The sequence below is a fragment of the Taurulus bubalis genome (assembly GCF_910589615.1).
Source record: "Taurulus bubalis genome assembly, chromosome: 9".
NCBI lineage: Eukaryota > Metazoa > Chordata > Actinopteri > Perciformes > Cottidae > Taurulus > Taurulus bubalis.
In genome coordinates this window covers 25,713,977-25,731,567 of record NC_136597.1, presented here as the reverse complement: position 1 = coordinate 25,731,567, position 17,591 = coordinate 25,713,977, and the positions used below count along the sequence as shown (strand labels likewise).

Here is a 17,591-nt window from a genome sequence, read left to right as displayed (position 1 = left end):
TGATTTTAAAGATTTAATTAGACTCCCTAAGATCCTTTTCGCGGCAACTACCACCTTCCAGAGACGTTTAACCAGGCACCAAAAGTAAGCTCTCAACATATTTTATTATCTGTATTTTTCATAATCTATCTATATTTATCCATTAAATTAAATTCATTATATATATGAAGCTTAAAACTGCTGCACCACCACATTCCCAGGAAAATACATTATATATTTTCTTCCAGGAACAGTAAAAATGTTTCTACTCTTCATTAAACTTTGGCCGCAATCAAAAAAAAAACAAAAAAAACATCTGTATATAATATAATATATAACTCCCTAATTTCCCTGATAATCTCCAGAGGACACAACAGCGTCAGTGACTTTAGTCGTAGCCACGGCTCTGATTCCCGACACGGTCGTGACGCCTGGAAAGGTGTTGTGCTGCTTCCGGCTGAGGAAACATTATTATTACACAGAGTACAGGACAGCTTCTCCTCTGCATCAGCACTGCAGACACGTCCAGAATCATCAGTTTATGGCTGCACAAACGCCACAAAGTTGACTTTATCACCTGAACCTCAAGGCTCTGACACGATTAAATGTTTGGATCATTATCTGCTTCCGAGTCAAACTCAGCATTCCTTCTTTTAACTAAAACAATTTACTGTAAATTGCTTGTTTGAATTTTGAAAATTGGAGGTTACAGCAAATTCTAAATGACTCGTAGGTGAGAGAAATCTGTTCGTGAAGCATATACTTCTATACAACCAGAGGAGTCGCCCCCTGATGGTCAGGAGAGAGAATGCAGATTCAACACATGAAGCATATACTTCTATACAACCAGAGGAGTCGCCCCCTGATGGTCAGGAGAGAGAATGCAGATTCAACACATGAAGCATATACTTCTATACAACCAGAGGAGTCGCCCCCTGATGGTAAGGAGAGAGAATGTAGCTTTAACACATGAAGCATATACTTCTATACAACCAGAGGAGTCGCCCCCTGATGGTAAGGAGAGAGAATGCAGCTTTAACACATGAAGCATAGACTTCTATACAACCAGAGGAGTCGCCCCCTGGTGGTCAGGAGAGAGAATGCAGCTTTAACACATGAAGCATAGACTTCTATACAACCAGAGGAGTCGCCCCCTGATGGTAAGGAGAGAGAATGTAGCTTTAACACATGAAGCATAGACTTCTATACAACCAGAGGAGTCCCCCCCTGGTGGTCAGGAGAGAGAATGCAGCTTTAACACATGAAGCATAGACTTCTATACAACCAGAGGAGTCGCCCCCTGGTGGGCAGGAGAGAGAATGCAGCTTTAACACATGAAGCATAGACTTCTATACAACCAGAGGAGTCGCCCCCTGGTGGTCAGTACTGGAGGAAGAAGGAGAAATGTGGTTTCCATAAAGCTTTGTCATCAGTCCAAAGTATTCACATTGAACGAGCTGGCATGAAAGCTTTTCAGACTTCAACACCCGCGATCGGCCCGTTGACACATTCAGCTGAGAATCAGCGTAATCCGACCGGTTCGATCCAAACTCACTCTGGAGATGTTTGGCCACAGCAAAACGCTGTAAATGAGCCTGAAATAAAACACATAAGAGCTCGACTAATGCAATATCTTGTACGTATTGATCTGATTTTGTCTGTCTGCCATTTCAAATTACCGGTAACTTAACTGTTCGGTGTTTTGAGCTCTAGAGACGTCAATGTTTGTCTTTTATTTTGTTTTTCTTTGGTCCAGTTTGAAATAACTCAACAACGGATGGATTGGCATGACGTTTATTCACATTACAATACGTGCTTGTCGAATCTGTGATTGAACTTGAACAGGAAACGTCACAGACAGACACGGCGACTCCCACCGGCAGCAGCAGCTTTGATTAGATTTGACTGGCGGACTGAGAGCAGAGAGCCCGGGTCACGTCTGGAGTGGAGCATTCTGGGAAGAGGGCGTCAATATAGACGCTCTTCACATTCGTTTGAACCTGTTTTGGATCACTGATGCTAGAATTTCAACTGTGACGACGTAGAAGAGGTCTGGAAAAGTCTGATATGAATATTCTCCAAATATTTGATTTATTTTTAAATTATTGAAAAGGTATTTATTTTAAATAAAACAAATATATATATATATATATATATATATATATATATTGAATGTTTTATTCATGCTAGTGTGTAATGTGGGATGTATAAATGCATATATATATATATATATATATATATATATATATATATATATATATATATATATATATATATATATATGGATATATATATATCCATATATATATATATATATATATATATATATATATATATATATATGGATATATATATATATACCCATATATATCCATATATATATATATATATATATATATATATATATATATATATATATATGGATATATATATGGATATATGCCGTATTTGAAATTGCTGATAGTCATTCATTAAATAAAGATTGTTTTTCATGCACTGATAGATTTTGTGATGTTTGTCTATTTTTCTGCCATAACATGCAAACTAGTAGATTGAAAACATCCAAAATACACATTCAGGTGTTTATGTCTCTTAAGTTCACCGAAGGTTACCATTAATGCATATTTACATATATATATAAAGAAATATATAGCACATTATAAAAGTCTCCTCTTAATGTCAGCGATGAAGTGGTGAAGTTCCATGGTGATATCTATGAGTTCATGTTTTGACCCTCTTCTCCTGCAGAGTCTTCATCATGATGTAATGTAACTAAACTTCTCTTTGAAGGACGTTTTCTCTCCATGACTTTGTTCTCAGACTCTGATCCAGAAATCTCCACTTCAGCAGCTCTTACATCACAACACTTTACTCTTTCATTCCTACATATATTCTGAGGGTTTATGCAGAGGGGTTTGTTCACAATGCAAATTATTACATATTTACTTTTTGTCTTTTTTTTTATGTCATGTATGCACCAAAGTGAAAATACTGTGTTCCAGCTCTGTGCAGTTTGGGTCTCTACCACCATCTAGTGGTGACATCACCTCAGAGACTTGAACAACTTAACAAACATGTTCACTCTATTTCAGTCGAAATAATTGAGGTGCTTCCTTTTAAAATTGCAAACAAATCACAAAAACAGGAGCAGGATTAATTATGAACTGATCTGCAGCAACAGGAGCAGAACAAAAGACCAGAATGTGGCTTTGCTTTGAGCGTTTCTGTGAAGGAGGCAACTACCTTGTTTTTATGTCATCTTACCCTTTAAATATGTTAAAAAACAACTGGGCTTTCTTTTTTAGGGCTTTTGGGCTTTTCTTTTGAAGTCATGTTGTACCTCTTTATTTACTTTGTGTCTCTTTTGAAATCATGTTGTACCTCTTTATTTACTTTGTGTCTCTTTTGAAGTCATGTTGTACCTCTTTATTTATTTTGTGTCTCTTTTGAAGTCATGGTGTGCCTCTTTAGTTACTTTGTGCTTCTTTGTAGTTACTTTGTGTCTCTTTGTCATTACTTTGTGTCTCTTTGTAGTTACTTTGTGTCTCTTTGTCATTACTTTGTGTCTCTTTGTAGTTACTTTGTGTCTCTTTGTCATTACTTTGTGTCTCTTTGTAGTTACTTTGTGTCTCTTTTGAAGTCATGTTGTGCCTCTTTAGTTACTTTGTGCTTCTTTGTAGTTACTTTGTGTCTTTTTGTAGTTACTTTGTGCCTCTGTGTGGTCATTTTGTGTATCTTAGTAATTACGTTGTGTTTCTTTCTTAGTCAACTTGTGCCTCTTTTAAGTCATTTTGTGCCTCTTTGTAGTTACTTTGTCTCTTTGTAGTTACTTTGTGTCTCTTTTGAAGTCATGTTGTGCCTTTTTGTAGCTACTTTGTGTCTCTTTGTAGTTACTTTGTGTCTCTTTGTAGTTACTTTGTGTCTCTTTTGAAGTCATGTTGTGCCTTTTTGTAGTTACTTTGTGTCTCTTTGTAGTTACTTTGTGTCTCTTTTGAAGTCATGTTGTGCCTTTTTGTAGTTACTTTGTGTCTCTTTGTAGTTACTTTGTGTCTCTTTGTAGTTACTTTGTGTCTCTTTTGAAGTCATTTTGTGCCTCTTTGTAGTTACTTTGTGTCTCTTTTGAAGTCATGTTGTGCCTCTTTGTAGTTACTTTGTGTCTCTTTGTAGTTACTTTGTGTCTCTTTGTAGTTACTTTGTGTCTCTTTTGAAGTCATTGTGTGCCTCTTTAGTTACTTTGTGCTTCTTTGTAGTTACTTTGTGTCTCTTTGTAGTTACTTTATGTCTCTTTTGAAGTCATTTTGTGCCTCTTTAGTTACTTTGTGCTTCTTTGTAGTTACTTTGTGTCTCTTTGTAGTTACTTTGTGTCTCTTTCTTAGTTATGTTGTGTCTCTTTGAAGTAACTAACACTTTGGGACCCTGGATCTGTGCTGTTGTGACATTTTACTCAAACTAAACAAATGTGAACCTCATGGTGGCGCTAGATGAAGGGTCCTCAAAGTCATTAGGATTTGTTATCTGAGAACCGTAACTATAAGCAACACATGTTCAGCTCATCCATCCAGTAGATGTCCAGATATTTCACAGAAAAGGCAAAAACTTTGACCTGATGGAGCACCAAAAGCATGAGAATGCATCCACTGGGGACCAAGAATGTTGTGTCAAGACTGAAATATCTCAACAACTATTGGATAGATTGATACAATATTTTACAATATATTTTTACAGCCAGTAGCTACGACATTTCCTGATTCCGAACTTGCTCTCCAGAAGATGAACCCTTTCTAATTGAAAGACTCCATCACCTTTCCTTTGGAGCCATGAGACAATCCGTCCATTCGCGTCTTCACTACTGGTCAGGTTCTGAGAACAGATAGTTGTGACTGGCTCCTTTAACTCCTCTTGTTTGGCCTCCGCTCAGCGTTTTACAAAGCAGAGTGTAGAAGCAGCTGGTCTGCGGATTAGTGCCGGAGTTAATGCTGCTGACGGGCTTTAACCCTGCAGCGAGACCCGCAAGGACGCCAACCTCCGCCGACATCCATCTGCCAGCGCCGCCTTTACAGCCCTCCTCAGGATGTTATAGAGTGAACCAAAGGGATTTTATTCAGGGAGAGAAGGGCCTGTGGAATGTGTAGGAATGTCAGCGACCTTGCCTGTATAGTTGTTGATCTTGCTCTCTAACAAAGTGACGGTTGAAGCAACAGATTGACGTATCCATTAATATTCATTCATTCGTTAAACCTTTATTTATTCAGTGTGTTCCAGTGAGAGTTGTTTACTCTCTGTTGCATGGGCGACTCGTGTGACGCAGGACAAAAACAGAAGGAGTGGTACAAAAGATGCAGGAAGAAATTAAAACTAAGCATACAAGAATGTCAATTTGGGCTGAAAAGCCTTGTTGAACTACTTAAAGATCTGCACTCATGGTTAAGAATATTTGTTGACTAAAGAACATGGCACCTCAAACGCAGAAACACATAGTGGATATACAAGTGTGTTAAGGCTTTTATACTCTGCTTTTATACCTTCTGTTTTGAATTTTGACACTTCAGAACAATAGCAATACATTGTAATTAACTGTAAACTGCATAAGATATGCAAGATATATGGGCTTCCCAATTATGCAGATCATTTGCAGGTCTCTTCCCACTTTCAGTGGTGGCCAACACATTTCATCAATTAATCCATACTGATTTTAAGGCAGATAGTTTTTGCTGATGACAAATACGGCGATGATTTATATTTCAGTCAGTTAATTAATTAATTAATGAATTTGTATGTATGCATTTATTACGATATGATTATTGTGTACACCCTAGTAGTCTAAGGTTATGTTACAATATGCTTTTTTAAAGGAATTTTGTATTATTGCTATTATTTTAAATATATATTATTTTAAAATATTCAACAGTTTATAAGTTATTTATGAAGAAAAGCGTCTTATTTACTTGTTTTTTTAAGTCCACCGTCTGGCTCCTCCCCTTTCTACGTCACACCCCATCGCCCCTCCCCTTCCCTCCGCAGAGCTGCATTCCTGCCGCCACATCGGATCGAACCATTTCATTTCTGTCCGATGTGGCGGCATTTAAGTGTCACAATTTACCACAAAACACACATCCATATGTAGTGTCACATAAAAATAACGTCAACTCATATATTTTCGCTTGTTTGTTCGCATACATTATATTATTTTCCAATGACAGCGAAAGTTTGACCGAACCCCCCCCCCCACACACACACATACACCCCTCTCCCTGCTCTTTAAAGTGGTCTGCCCCGCATGGCTGCCATGTTGGATGTACGCATCGCTGCTGCATCTGCAGGAGTTTCCGAATGAAAGTTGAGCGTTTCTCCGCGCACGGACACGCAGCAAAGTCCGCATTGTTTTTATTTAACTCCCAAACGGAGAACAGCTTAAAGTTGCTTCCCCAAAATCCAAAGGAGCGAGCCTGGGGAACGGGGAACGGGGAGTCGGGAGGACTCAGCGGACATGATCCGGCTGCAGGCCACAGCAACCGGAGCCCGCATGGATTTCTTCTAATTTACAGTGTTTTGCTGAGTCCTTCCCGGGGATAACTGCGGGGTTTTTGTTGTTGTTGCGGTGGGAGGGTGGAGAGCGGGGAGGGGGTGCGTTAACGAGAGGAACCCAGGAGCTATGAACAACCACCCGCAGCCCCGCAGGGCGACCAACGCGGGCTCCATCCTCCTGACCCCGCAGGAGAACGAGTGCCTGTTCGGGTACCTCGGCAGGAAATGCGCCGTAAGTCCTGTTTGTTTCCGTTAAAACGACGAGCTGCAAGTGAAAGCAGTGAGACTCGGCTCCACGTAGTGGTTCAAATAAATAAAGAATATGGCGACCACCCCCCCTTTTTATCTGCATTTGGTTTGTCCTTCAGCCCTAAAGAGAATCAACTTTACACTTTAAATACAGCCAAACATTAATAATACCAACATTTAGATAATATTACAGTAATATTTACACTCTAATAAATACTAAATAGTGTCTATGAGTATGTTTCTGTTAGAATATATATTTTTACGCCGGTAATTTATGTGTTTTGTTTATTTTCTGCAATTATGGACACACAAAACACAAGAAGTGTGATAACTGATTAGTAATGCACAGGGTTCTTACGGTCATGGAAAACCTGGAAAAGTCATGGCATTTTAAAATGTTTAAAATCCCAAAAGTTTAGTAAAAGTCATGTAAATGTGTTATATGCATGTGTTCATGACGTTCATTTACGCCGAGTTTGAAATAATGAATATGCTTTTAAAAGAAAGACGCTCAAAATATAAGCAGGCATCTATATAAATGTTTATTCTTTTAATCAAACTATTGTCTCATTCATTTGTGTCATTTAAGGTTTACTGTATGCTTTGTATTCTCATTGTTAGTTTAAATTCTACATTTACTCACTTTTTACTGTTTACACCCAGATTTCACTAAATGTTTGTCATGGAAATTTGGTTTAAAGTCATGGAAAAGTCATGAAATCCATTGGTCAGAATGTGTATGAACCCTCAATATATAGCCAACATATTTTTTTCCGGCAAATTAGCTGAAGGAAGTTGTGATGAGCCAATATTTTTCAGTAATTTTATTGACCAAAATACAGATATTTGCTTGTGGCGTCTCTTGAGTCACCTTTTCAACCTTACCTGCAAACTTGACCTTTGTTGTTCGGCCATGACCTCCAGCTCGTGTCTTTAATCGTCCAGATTCTCCCCAAAATGTTACGCTACGCATTAAAAACACCCGATCAAAACCAGCTCCTCTCAGATAAGAATTAAAACTCATAAATCGTGAGTCTCGTTTTATCTTTTTACAGTTTTAGACTGTATTTTTGTCTCAACCACAGTAAACACAACATATTTTATTTAATATAAACAAATATTTCTGCAAAATAACAAAACAAGTGAAGCCGACTTGACGGAGCCTCAGTCTCACATTAAACATTAACATCATGTAACGAGGACTGAGACGCATGCGGCCGGTTCGTAATCTGATCTCTTAAAAAAAAACATTTCTATCACTAAATGAGGGGATTATTTTAGGTGCTCGGCTGTTTCCTTCTATAGAAGGCAATAAAACAAGTTTATGAGGAAAAAAAAGAAAACGATGCAACCAATAAAAGCATTAAAATCAGTTATTTACTGTAATTTCCCTTTTATTTTTATAAACATAAGCATTTCCACAAGTGTATCTTTAAAAAGTTAGATATCTGGGAGTAAAGCTAACTCTGACAGCTAAATCTGGGATGTAACATTTGGTTTTCTTGCCATTTGGTTTTCTTCCTCTGCTCTCTGAACAGAGCTGGGGCGTTTGTGTAGGCAGGTTGCATGGAAGATGACACGAATACTGGAGTTCAAAATGTCAAAGGAATTCAAGTGGAAACCAACTTAAACAGGAATTAAAATTCATTCATAAACCTAGATTTTAATCGGTTAGGTCGCCCGATCGTTCTGCTATTTACTATAAACTTTGAAACCTCAGCTTTTACGGCAAGCGCCGGATGAAAGTCCTTTCCAACATCTCCGGTTCCGCGGAGCGTCTCTGTTCAGACACTGAAAGTCTCAAACCTCAGATCGGCTGTTCTTGTACTTGAATGCACCGCCAGTCAGGCGAAGGAGCTCCAGCTCCAACTGCATTAAAATAAAACTACCAGCTGACTTCATGTTGATTTTTGATGGATTATCAATCTTTTTGATGGGTTACGCCCCCTTTTTCTGAGCTGTTATAGCAAGTGTAAAGTCTCTACAGGTTGTTTTTTTTTATGAGCAATTAATTTAAACAAAGGCTGCAGCCAATGACACGTCATCTTCAAATAATCCTTTTGGATATTTGTTTGTTCCGTTTTGTTTTTTCAAACGGTTCCCACAGGTGATGTTCAGTCGGACCATAATCGCCATAAATGTTTCAACGGTATAAAACTGAGAAAAGCGAGCAAAAAAATAACGTTTGAAGATCTAAACATTTAATTGTTTACAAAAATGAATAAACTGTCGATTTGAATAATAATGGACAGTTTGACTGCAGGGAGTCTGCAGTGTTGCCGTCCTGTGTTTAGTTTTTTGCCGCATACTTTCCCTGATTGAGGCGTCTATCCGGCCGACCTTTGTCCGTTTCCCGTGTGACGCTGAGCGCTAATTTCACGGCGGAAAGTGTTGCTCTCTTACGACCTTCGCTCGTAAATCGCAGGAGGAAGAGAGGAAACCCGGGTGGCGTTTCCTCTTCCCTTCTCCGAGGATGTGACGCTTCTGCAGAAAAAACCACGAGAGTCGGAGGAGACGGGACGGACCAGCTGGACTCCGTTTCCGGTCCTGCGGACGTGAAGGTCAAACACAGCGGAGGAATGTCAGATCTGACGTAAAGGAGCTGATGTTCTGCTTTACTTTGAGGGCGTTCGTTCACAGCGACTTGTTGCCCTTTAACACCCGGTTCCCCCGATTTTAGGACGTCTGCTCAGATCAGTCACATGACCTCGATCCATTGGATTTTGTGTTTCTGCAGAGTGAAGCCAACAAGGCTCTTAAAGCTGCCTTCTCTCTCCTGACCACCAGGGGGCGACTCCTTTGGTTGTATAGAAGTCTATGCTTCATGTGTTAAAGCTGCATTCTCTCTCCTGACCACTAGGGGGTGACTCCTCTGGTTGTATAGAAGTATATGCTTCATGTGTTGAAGCTGCATTCTCTCTCCTGACCACCAGGGGGCGACTCCTATGGTTGTATAGAAGTATGTGCTTCATGTGTTGAAGCTGCATTCTCTCTCCTGACCACCAGGAGGGGCGACTCCTCTGGTTGTATAGAAGTATATGCTTCATGTGTTGAAGCTGCATTCTCTCTACTGACCACCAGGGGGCGACTCCTCTGGATGTATAGAAGTCTATGCTTCATGTGTTAAAGCTGCATTCTCTCTCCTGACCACTAGGGGTGACTCCTCTGGTTGTATAGAAGTATATGCTTCATGTGTTGAAGCTGCATTCTCTCTCCTGACCACCAGGGGGCGACTCCTATGGTTGTATAGAAGTCTATGCTTCATGTGTTGAAGCTGCATTCTCTCTCCTGACTACCAGGGGGCGACTCCTCTGGTTGTATAGAAGTATATGCTTCATGTGTTGAAGCTGCATTCTCTCTCCTGACCACCAGGGGGCGACTCCTCTGGTTGTATAGAAGTATATGCTTCATGTGTTGAAGCTGCATTCTCTCTCCTAACCACCAGGGGGTGACTCCTATGGTTGTATAGAAGTATATGCTTCATGTGTTAAAGATGAATTCTCTCTCCTGACCACCAGGGTCAGATAGACTATAAAGCAGGGTAGTTGCATGCATGGCTCATAATCAAAACAAAAAAAAAACCCTGCTCTTCACCTGGGGCGACGTTTTGCATTGTGTGGATCTCTTCCTCTTCCTCCTCCTCTTCCTCCTGCGTTGTGACGCCATGTTTCTTTGCGTCGGTCCAGGCTCTGTGCTCGGCGGTGGTCCAGGTGTACGGCGCCGACCGGAGCTGCTGCTGGGTGAAGCGGTGCTGCGGCGTGGCCTGTCTGGTGAAGGACAACCCGCAGAGGTCCTACTTCATCCGAGTGTTCGACATCAAGGTGAGCGGCGGCGTCCTGCGGACAAGGGTTCGCAGCCCGGGCGGGACGAGGTCGAGGTCGTCTCCCTACTGGGCTTTTATTTATTTATTTATTTATTTATACATATAACCATTTTTGCTGCAGCGAGTTTTAATAAAAGTCTTTAATCCACACGGCCGTGTGGATTAAAGACTTTTATTAAAACTCGCTGCAGCAAAAACGTTTCTCAAACCTCTCGGGACTTAAACTGTGTGTGTGTGTGTGTGTGTGTGTGTGTGTGTGTGTGTGTGTGTGTGTGTGTGTGTGTTGCAGGAAGGGAGAACCACGTTCGAGCAGGAGCTTTACCACAACTTCTCCATCAGCAGCTCCAGGTCCTACTTCGTCACATTTACAGGAGACGTAAGTGTGCAGCCGGACGATCACCGCTCACGTCTTTCTTTTGAATGCATCATCCTCTTCCTCATCCTCCTCTTCTTCCTCTTCCTCCTCCTCTTCCTCTCAGACTTGTCAGATCGGACTGAACTTCGCCAGCGAAGAAGAAGCCAAAAGATTCAGAGCCGCCATCAACGACCTGCTCAACCGGCGGCAACGCAAGACCGGTACGGGGTGTGTGTGTGTGTGTGTGTGTGTGTGTGTCTGTGTCTGTGTGTGTGTGTGTGTGGCCTTTCACTTTTCACACCTGGGCTCAGACTGCAGAACACTGACCCGCTCTCTCTTCTGCTAACAAACAAACTAAAACATTCTCGGTCCCCAACCTGTGGTCCGCGTCGCTCAAACCGGGCCGCCAGCTAAATGCAGCGAAGGGGGCGGAGCCACGCCGCCTCTGCGACGTGATTGGCTGCCAGACGTTACGCCGGTAGAAAGGAAGTCGCGGCTGCGTGTCGGCCGTTTGTCGTTGTAATTATATAGATAATAATTAAAAATAAAGTGAAGGATTTTATTGAAACAAGTTTTTTTTTGTGACTTTTTGTGTTATTATCAGCTTCGGATTAAAAAAAAGAATCAAGAAATGGCTTCACTTCGCAAAAAGAAATTGACATTGCAATCTGTTTGACTTTTTCACAGAAATCGAGGTTACATCATAAAAATCAAAAACTATTAAATCAAACAGGAATTGAGGACCTGAGCTTTGGGACAATTCTTCCTTCTCTTCTCAGCTTTTCGTCTTCTTCGGCTTCAGCTCCTCTCAGCATGTCGGCACCTCTCAAACTGTGATGATGAGGAAGAGGAGGACGAAGCCTTTCCTTCTCTTCCTCCTCCTCATGTCGAAGGCTTCCTCTCTCTGACGTGTTTTTTCCGGAGGCGTCACGTTTCCTCTCCGCCGCCCTGCGACTCGCCCTCTCCTCTCGCCTCTTTTAAAAACAACTCTAAAATATCTTCCGTTGTCATTACGTGTCGATTTTGCTCTAAAACTATGATTTTTACATTTTTTTCCCCCTTTTTGCAGAGAAGAGAGGTGATCCTAAAACTGGTACGTTGATATCGACGCTGCAAGTTCTCTCTGCTTCATCGTCCGGTGACTTTGGTCTGTTTCTGTTCTACAAAATAAAAGCACGAGGGACGCGTCAGACATATTTGTAGTCCTCTCAGACATCCAACCGAACTACAAACCTTCGCGTCCCGACCCGTTATCTGGCCGTCGTGACTCCTAGTCTGCTTCTCAGGTTAATCCCCCATCTGCGCCATATGTAGACCACATGGCCTCGCTCGGCGCTCCCTTTAAACCCGTTTCGCTCGGCCCTTAATCCTGTAATCCCGTCGGCCACTGCTGCTGGACATTTTAGTTTTCTTCGTTTACTCGATTAAAGGTTTGTTTGTTTTATGGGAGGAAAGAGCCGGCGTGAAGCTGGTGGAACTTCAGTGGTACTGCAGCAAAAAAAAACTCCAGGCGTCTGTGAGAACGTTGATGAGTCGATTATTATTCCAGAAGCGTGAATATTTCATACAACAACAAGCTATAAAACAGGGATTTGATCGCAGCCTTTTGAAGAAGCTTTTTAGAAACAACAGTAACAAGAACACTTGTTGCATTGACTGCCGTAACGATGCGTTCAAGTGCTGCTCGGTAAAAATACGACCTGGGCAAAAGGTACATTTTAATGCTATGATGTTGTGTTCAAATGCAGTCTCTAGTTTCTGGAGAGAAGCTTGAACCAACGCTCTTCAGTTCATGGTTTATAATGTTGTAATGATTCCTTCCTCTCTGCTCGGGTTTCGGTTTTTATTTTGTAAAAAGAAAAAACTATGAATGAAAACGCCAAAGTATGCTTTTTGTATTAAGTCAGTGAAAATATATATATATTTTTTTTTTTCACTGAAACAAATAAATATGAGAGAATTCTGAGCATCTTAAAACTATTTTTTTTATTATTTGATTTAAGATGCAATCATTAATTTCTTTATCATTTGAATTTGCGTTTGGTTTTCATGCAGAGGACCAAAAGTCCACTTTCATCACAAATACTTTGTCCCCGAAAAATTAAGTCTTAAAATGAAAAAGGTGATCTTCGGCAGTTTTCAACCCAGACTTTGAGGCGAGCCCTTTTTTTTGAGGTCCTGGGATTTGGATTGGGGATCAGTGGTGGATTAGGTTTTGTGGAGATTATGAGGAATTCAATGGGAGGAGGAGGAGGAGCTCCTCTTTGACCATATTGATCCTCACTACTAGGGGTGGGAATCACCAGAGGTCCCACGACACGATATTATCACGATACTTAAGTCACAATACGATATTATGACGATACGATATTATAACGGTACGATATTATAACGATATTATCACGATACTTAAGTCACATTACGACATTGTCACGATACTTAATACACAATATGATATTATCACGATACTTAAGTCACGATACGACATTATGACGATACGATATTATAACGGTACAATATTATAACGATATTATCACGATACTTAAGTCACATTACGACATTATCACGATACTTAATACACAATATGATATTATAACGGTACGATATTATAACGATATTATCACGATACTTAAGTCACGGTACGATATTATTATGATACGATATTATAACGGTTCGATATTATCACGATACTTAATACACAATATGATATTATAACGGTGCGATATTATAACGATATTATCACGATACTTAAGTCACGGTACGATATTATTACGATACGATATTATAACGGTTCGATATTATAACGATACTTAAGTCACAATACGATATTATCACGATACGATATTATCACGATACTTAAGTCACAATACGATATTATCACGATACTTAATACACAATATGATATTATCACGATACTTAAGTCACAGTACGATATTATCACGATACGATATTATAACGGTACGATATTATAACGATATTATCACGATACTTAAGTCACAATACGATATTATCACGATACTTAATACACAATATGATATTATAACGGTACGATATTATAACAATATTATCACGATACTTAAGTCACGGTACGATATTTTTACAATACGATATTATAACGGTTCGATATTATAACGATATTATCAAGATACTTAAGTCACAATACGATATTATCACGATACGATATTATAACGATATTATCACGATACTTAATACACAATATGATATAATCATGATACTTAAGTCACAGTACGATATTATCACGATACGATATTATAACGGTACGATATTATAACGATATTATCACGATACTTAAGTCACATTACGACATTATCACGATACTTAATACACAATGATATTATCACGATACTTAAGTCACAATACGATATTATCACGATACGATATCACAATACGATATTATCACGATACTTAATACACAGTATGATATTATCACGATACTTAATACACAATATGATATTATCACGATACTTAATACACAATGATATTATCACGATACTTAAGTCACAATACGATATTATCACGATACGATATCACAATACGATATTATCACGATACTTAATACACAATATGATATTATCACGATACTTAAGTCACAATACGATATTATCACGATACTTAATACACAATGATATTATCACGATACTTAAGTCACAATACGATATTATCACGATACTTAAGTCACGATACGATATTATCAATACTTTGCTTCCGTGTATCGATACAATATCGGCTCACAAAATATCGCGATACTTTGCTGTATTGATTAGCTAGCAGCTAGCAGAGATCACTGGATATTGAAGCCACTGTCTCCTCTAGCGATGGTTCCTCACCTTCTTCCCCATAAAGTACAAATCTGCAAACACTTTATTTTTGTATTGGAGATTTACAAATGATTCTCACGATTATTCGACTAATCAAAAAAAAAAAGTGCAGCACAGTTTGGATGTTTTAATATTTAAGGTGGGGCAGTTTTGTTGTTTCTCACGGACCACGAACAACCCCCTCCTCCTCTTCCTCCTCCTCCTCCTCCTCCTCCTCCATGTGTGCAGGTCCAGCGCTGCACATAGCCACGGTGGACATCAAGAACCCGGAGATCAACAACGTTCGATTCCACAACTCCCACAGCCAGCAGCAGCAGCAGCAGCAGCAGCAGCAGCAGCAGCAGCCGTACCAGCTCAACAACATGCGCAGCCACAGCGGTCTGAGCCGGAAGGACAAGAAGCCCAAAGGCAAGAAGAAGAAGCTGACCAAGGCCGACATCGGCACGCCGAGCAACTTCCAGTGAGTTACAGGGTTTCCTTCTTTCTCCTAATGTCAAAAGTTACTGGAGCCTACATTTCCCATCATGCAACTCACCGGGCTGTTTTATGAAACTCTCGTTCTCTGGTGAACACATCCTTCAGTTCGTAACGCTCTGTGGGTTTAAACCGGTCAATAATAATAATGACTTTTACTTATTTAGCACCTTTTTAAAAACAGAGTTTACAAAGCGGCAAAAGTGAGGCAATAAAACAACGAAGACCAGATGAAGCACTACAATAGATGAAAAGAACTAAGACATTAATTTAATTTATAGAAGATCATATCAATAATAAAATAAAGCGGTGAAACGAAGACGTCACATAAAAAGGGGTTTTAAGAAATAATGTATTTAATCTAAGAGATTAGATGGTGAATTGTTATTATTGTGTTTTTTAATGTAATTAATAATACATTGTATTTGTCTGGCGCTTTAAAAGCTACTGCAGGCACTTCTACACAGTAAAAACAGAAAGTAAAAATAGCAAAAACATAAAAAGTTATCTCTTTTATTTTGGTAGTCGTCTTCAACGTTTCCAGAAGGAATGAACAGAAAAATCCTCCAAGGTTTCAGGATCTTTTTTAAATGTCGGGATTCGACCCCGACATTTAAAATCAGACGCAAAGCGCGACGTCTGGACATACTTTGAGTTCCACACATTCCTGAGAACGGCAAGAGGAATTAAGATAAAATTATTAAACATTTTTATTGCGTATAAATAATAAAAACACTAAATAGATTTTTAGGTTTCTAGAAATTATCAGCGTGTCCTTTCATTTTCCCACAAAAACACATCGGATGACTTGGAATGTGGTCTTTAGGTGTGTGTGTGTGTGTGTGTGTGTGTGTGTGTGTGTGTGTGTGTGAGTGATGCCGCAGTAACACTCACTCTTCTTCATGCAAACGGTAAACATGTTGCGTTGCGGTCTGAGAGCGTTCAATGACCTCTCTGTCTCTCTGACTGATGTCACTCTCACTGGTGTGTGTGTGTGTGTGTGTGTGTGTGGGCTCGCTATTCGGCCGCCCACACACACGCTGAACATGCCTCTGTATATTAATGTGTGTGATCTCACCACACGTCTGTCTCGTCTTCTTCAGGCACATCGGTCACGTGGGCTGGGATCCAAACACGGGTTTTGATGTGAGTGTGCACACACACACACACACACACACACACACACACACACACACACACACACACACACACACACACACACACACACACGGGAGCACAATAGCGACCTGTGTGGCGGCTGCATGATGAAATCACACAATGGGCTCTTTTTGCTTCCTTCTAATATTCACAAACATCTCAGGAGCTCTGGAGATGACATCACCAGAGTTTACTGCACGACTACAACGATGGGAATATATATATATACACATATATATATATATATTACACACACACACACACACACACACACAAGTCTAAATATCTAACACTTGCCACAGTTGATGGTAATATTGGAGGGAAACATGGAGGCTCTGCATGTATTTATATTAAACTGTTCACATGTTTACAGCCTCTGCTCCCCTCTCTGCACACACACACACAAATAAGGATTTTAAGTTTCTTCACGCTAACGCTCTTACCCAGCATTCACCCGACTGACCTCACATTCCCCAGAATGCACTGCAGCGTGCCGGGAACACAGAGGTGAGAATGTGCCGAGCAGACTGTTAACGTTCTGGATTTGGTGGAAGACAAGTGTTTTTTCTTTTTCTTCCATGCAGCTTGTAATTCCTCCTGTTGGCCACCAGGTGTCACACTGTGACTGTTGAGGAGAAAGAAACCCAAAGCCAGTTAAATAATGTAGATTTGAGTCAAAGGATAAACACTATTTATTTTCCTGCTTTCAAAGAAGAAAAATGGAATAAAACACATGAAGGGCAAAATAAAATAACAATCAACAAGATGTGGTGTAAAAATCAGGAAGTGCTTTCCAATAAAAGTAAGTTTTTAGAGGATTTTAAGGTCTTTAATGAAACCTGGAGGAGATAAGACCTCGTTCTGGTAACAGCAGAGCAGTTTCTTTCTCTTTTTAACATGTTTTGATTCAGACGAAAAAGTCTGGATCAGTCAAAAAAACATGAAATGGAGACACACAAACTGAAAAAAAAAGAATAAATATTACAAATGGAACAAAAAATAGAAACAATGAGAAATGTAATGAAATCAATCATCGTATAACAAATATATTAGATATATAAGATGAATTAAGCGTTTCATATCAAACTCCTGAGACTTTTTCGGGGAAATTGGTCAAACTTATAGAAGTTCATATCAAAGTGAGTCTGGACTTTAAAATCTCAACCACAAATTTCTGTTTTGATGCAGA

General features: G+C 39.8%; 1 protein-coding gene across 1 annotated transcript in view; it reads left to right on the top strand.

Annotated features, from left to right (window-relative positions):
* Positions 1–6,631: 6,631 nt before the first annotated feature.
* Positions 6,632–17,591, top strand: part of wasla (WASP like actin nucleation promoting factor a) — a gene marked incomplete at its 5' end in the record, with an annotated part of 13,658 nt that continues 2,698 nt past the window's right edge. Inside the window, 7 exon segments of the mRNA XM_079224364.1 lie at positions 6,632–6,736; positions 10,440–10,574; positions 10,866–10,952; positions 11,056–11,152; positions 12,001–12,024; positions 14,999–15,230; positions 16,348–16,390. Of these exon segments, the coding sequence (XP_079080490.1) occupies positions 6,632–6,736; positions 10,440–10,574; positions 10,866–10,952; positions 11,056–11,152; positions 12,001–12,024; positions 14,999–15,230; positions 16,348–16,390 (723 nt within the window).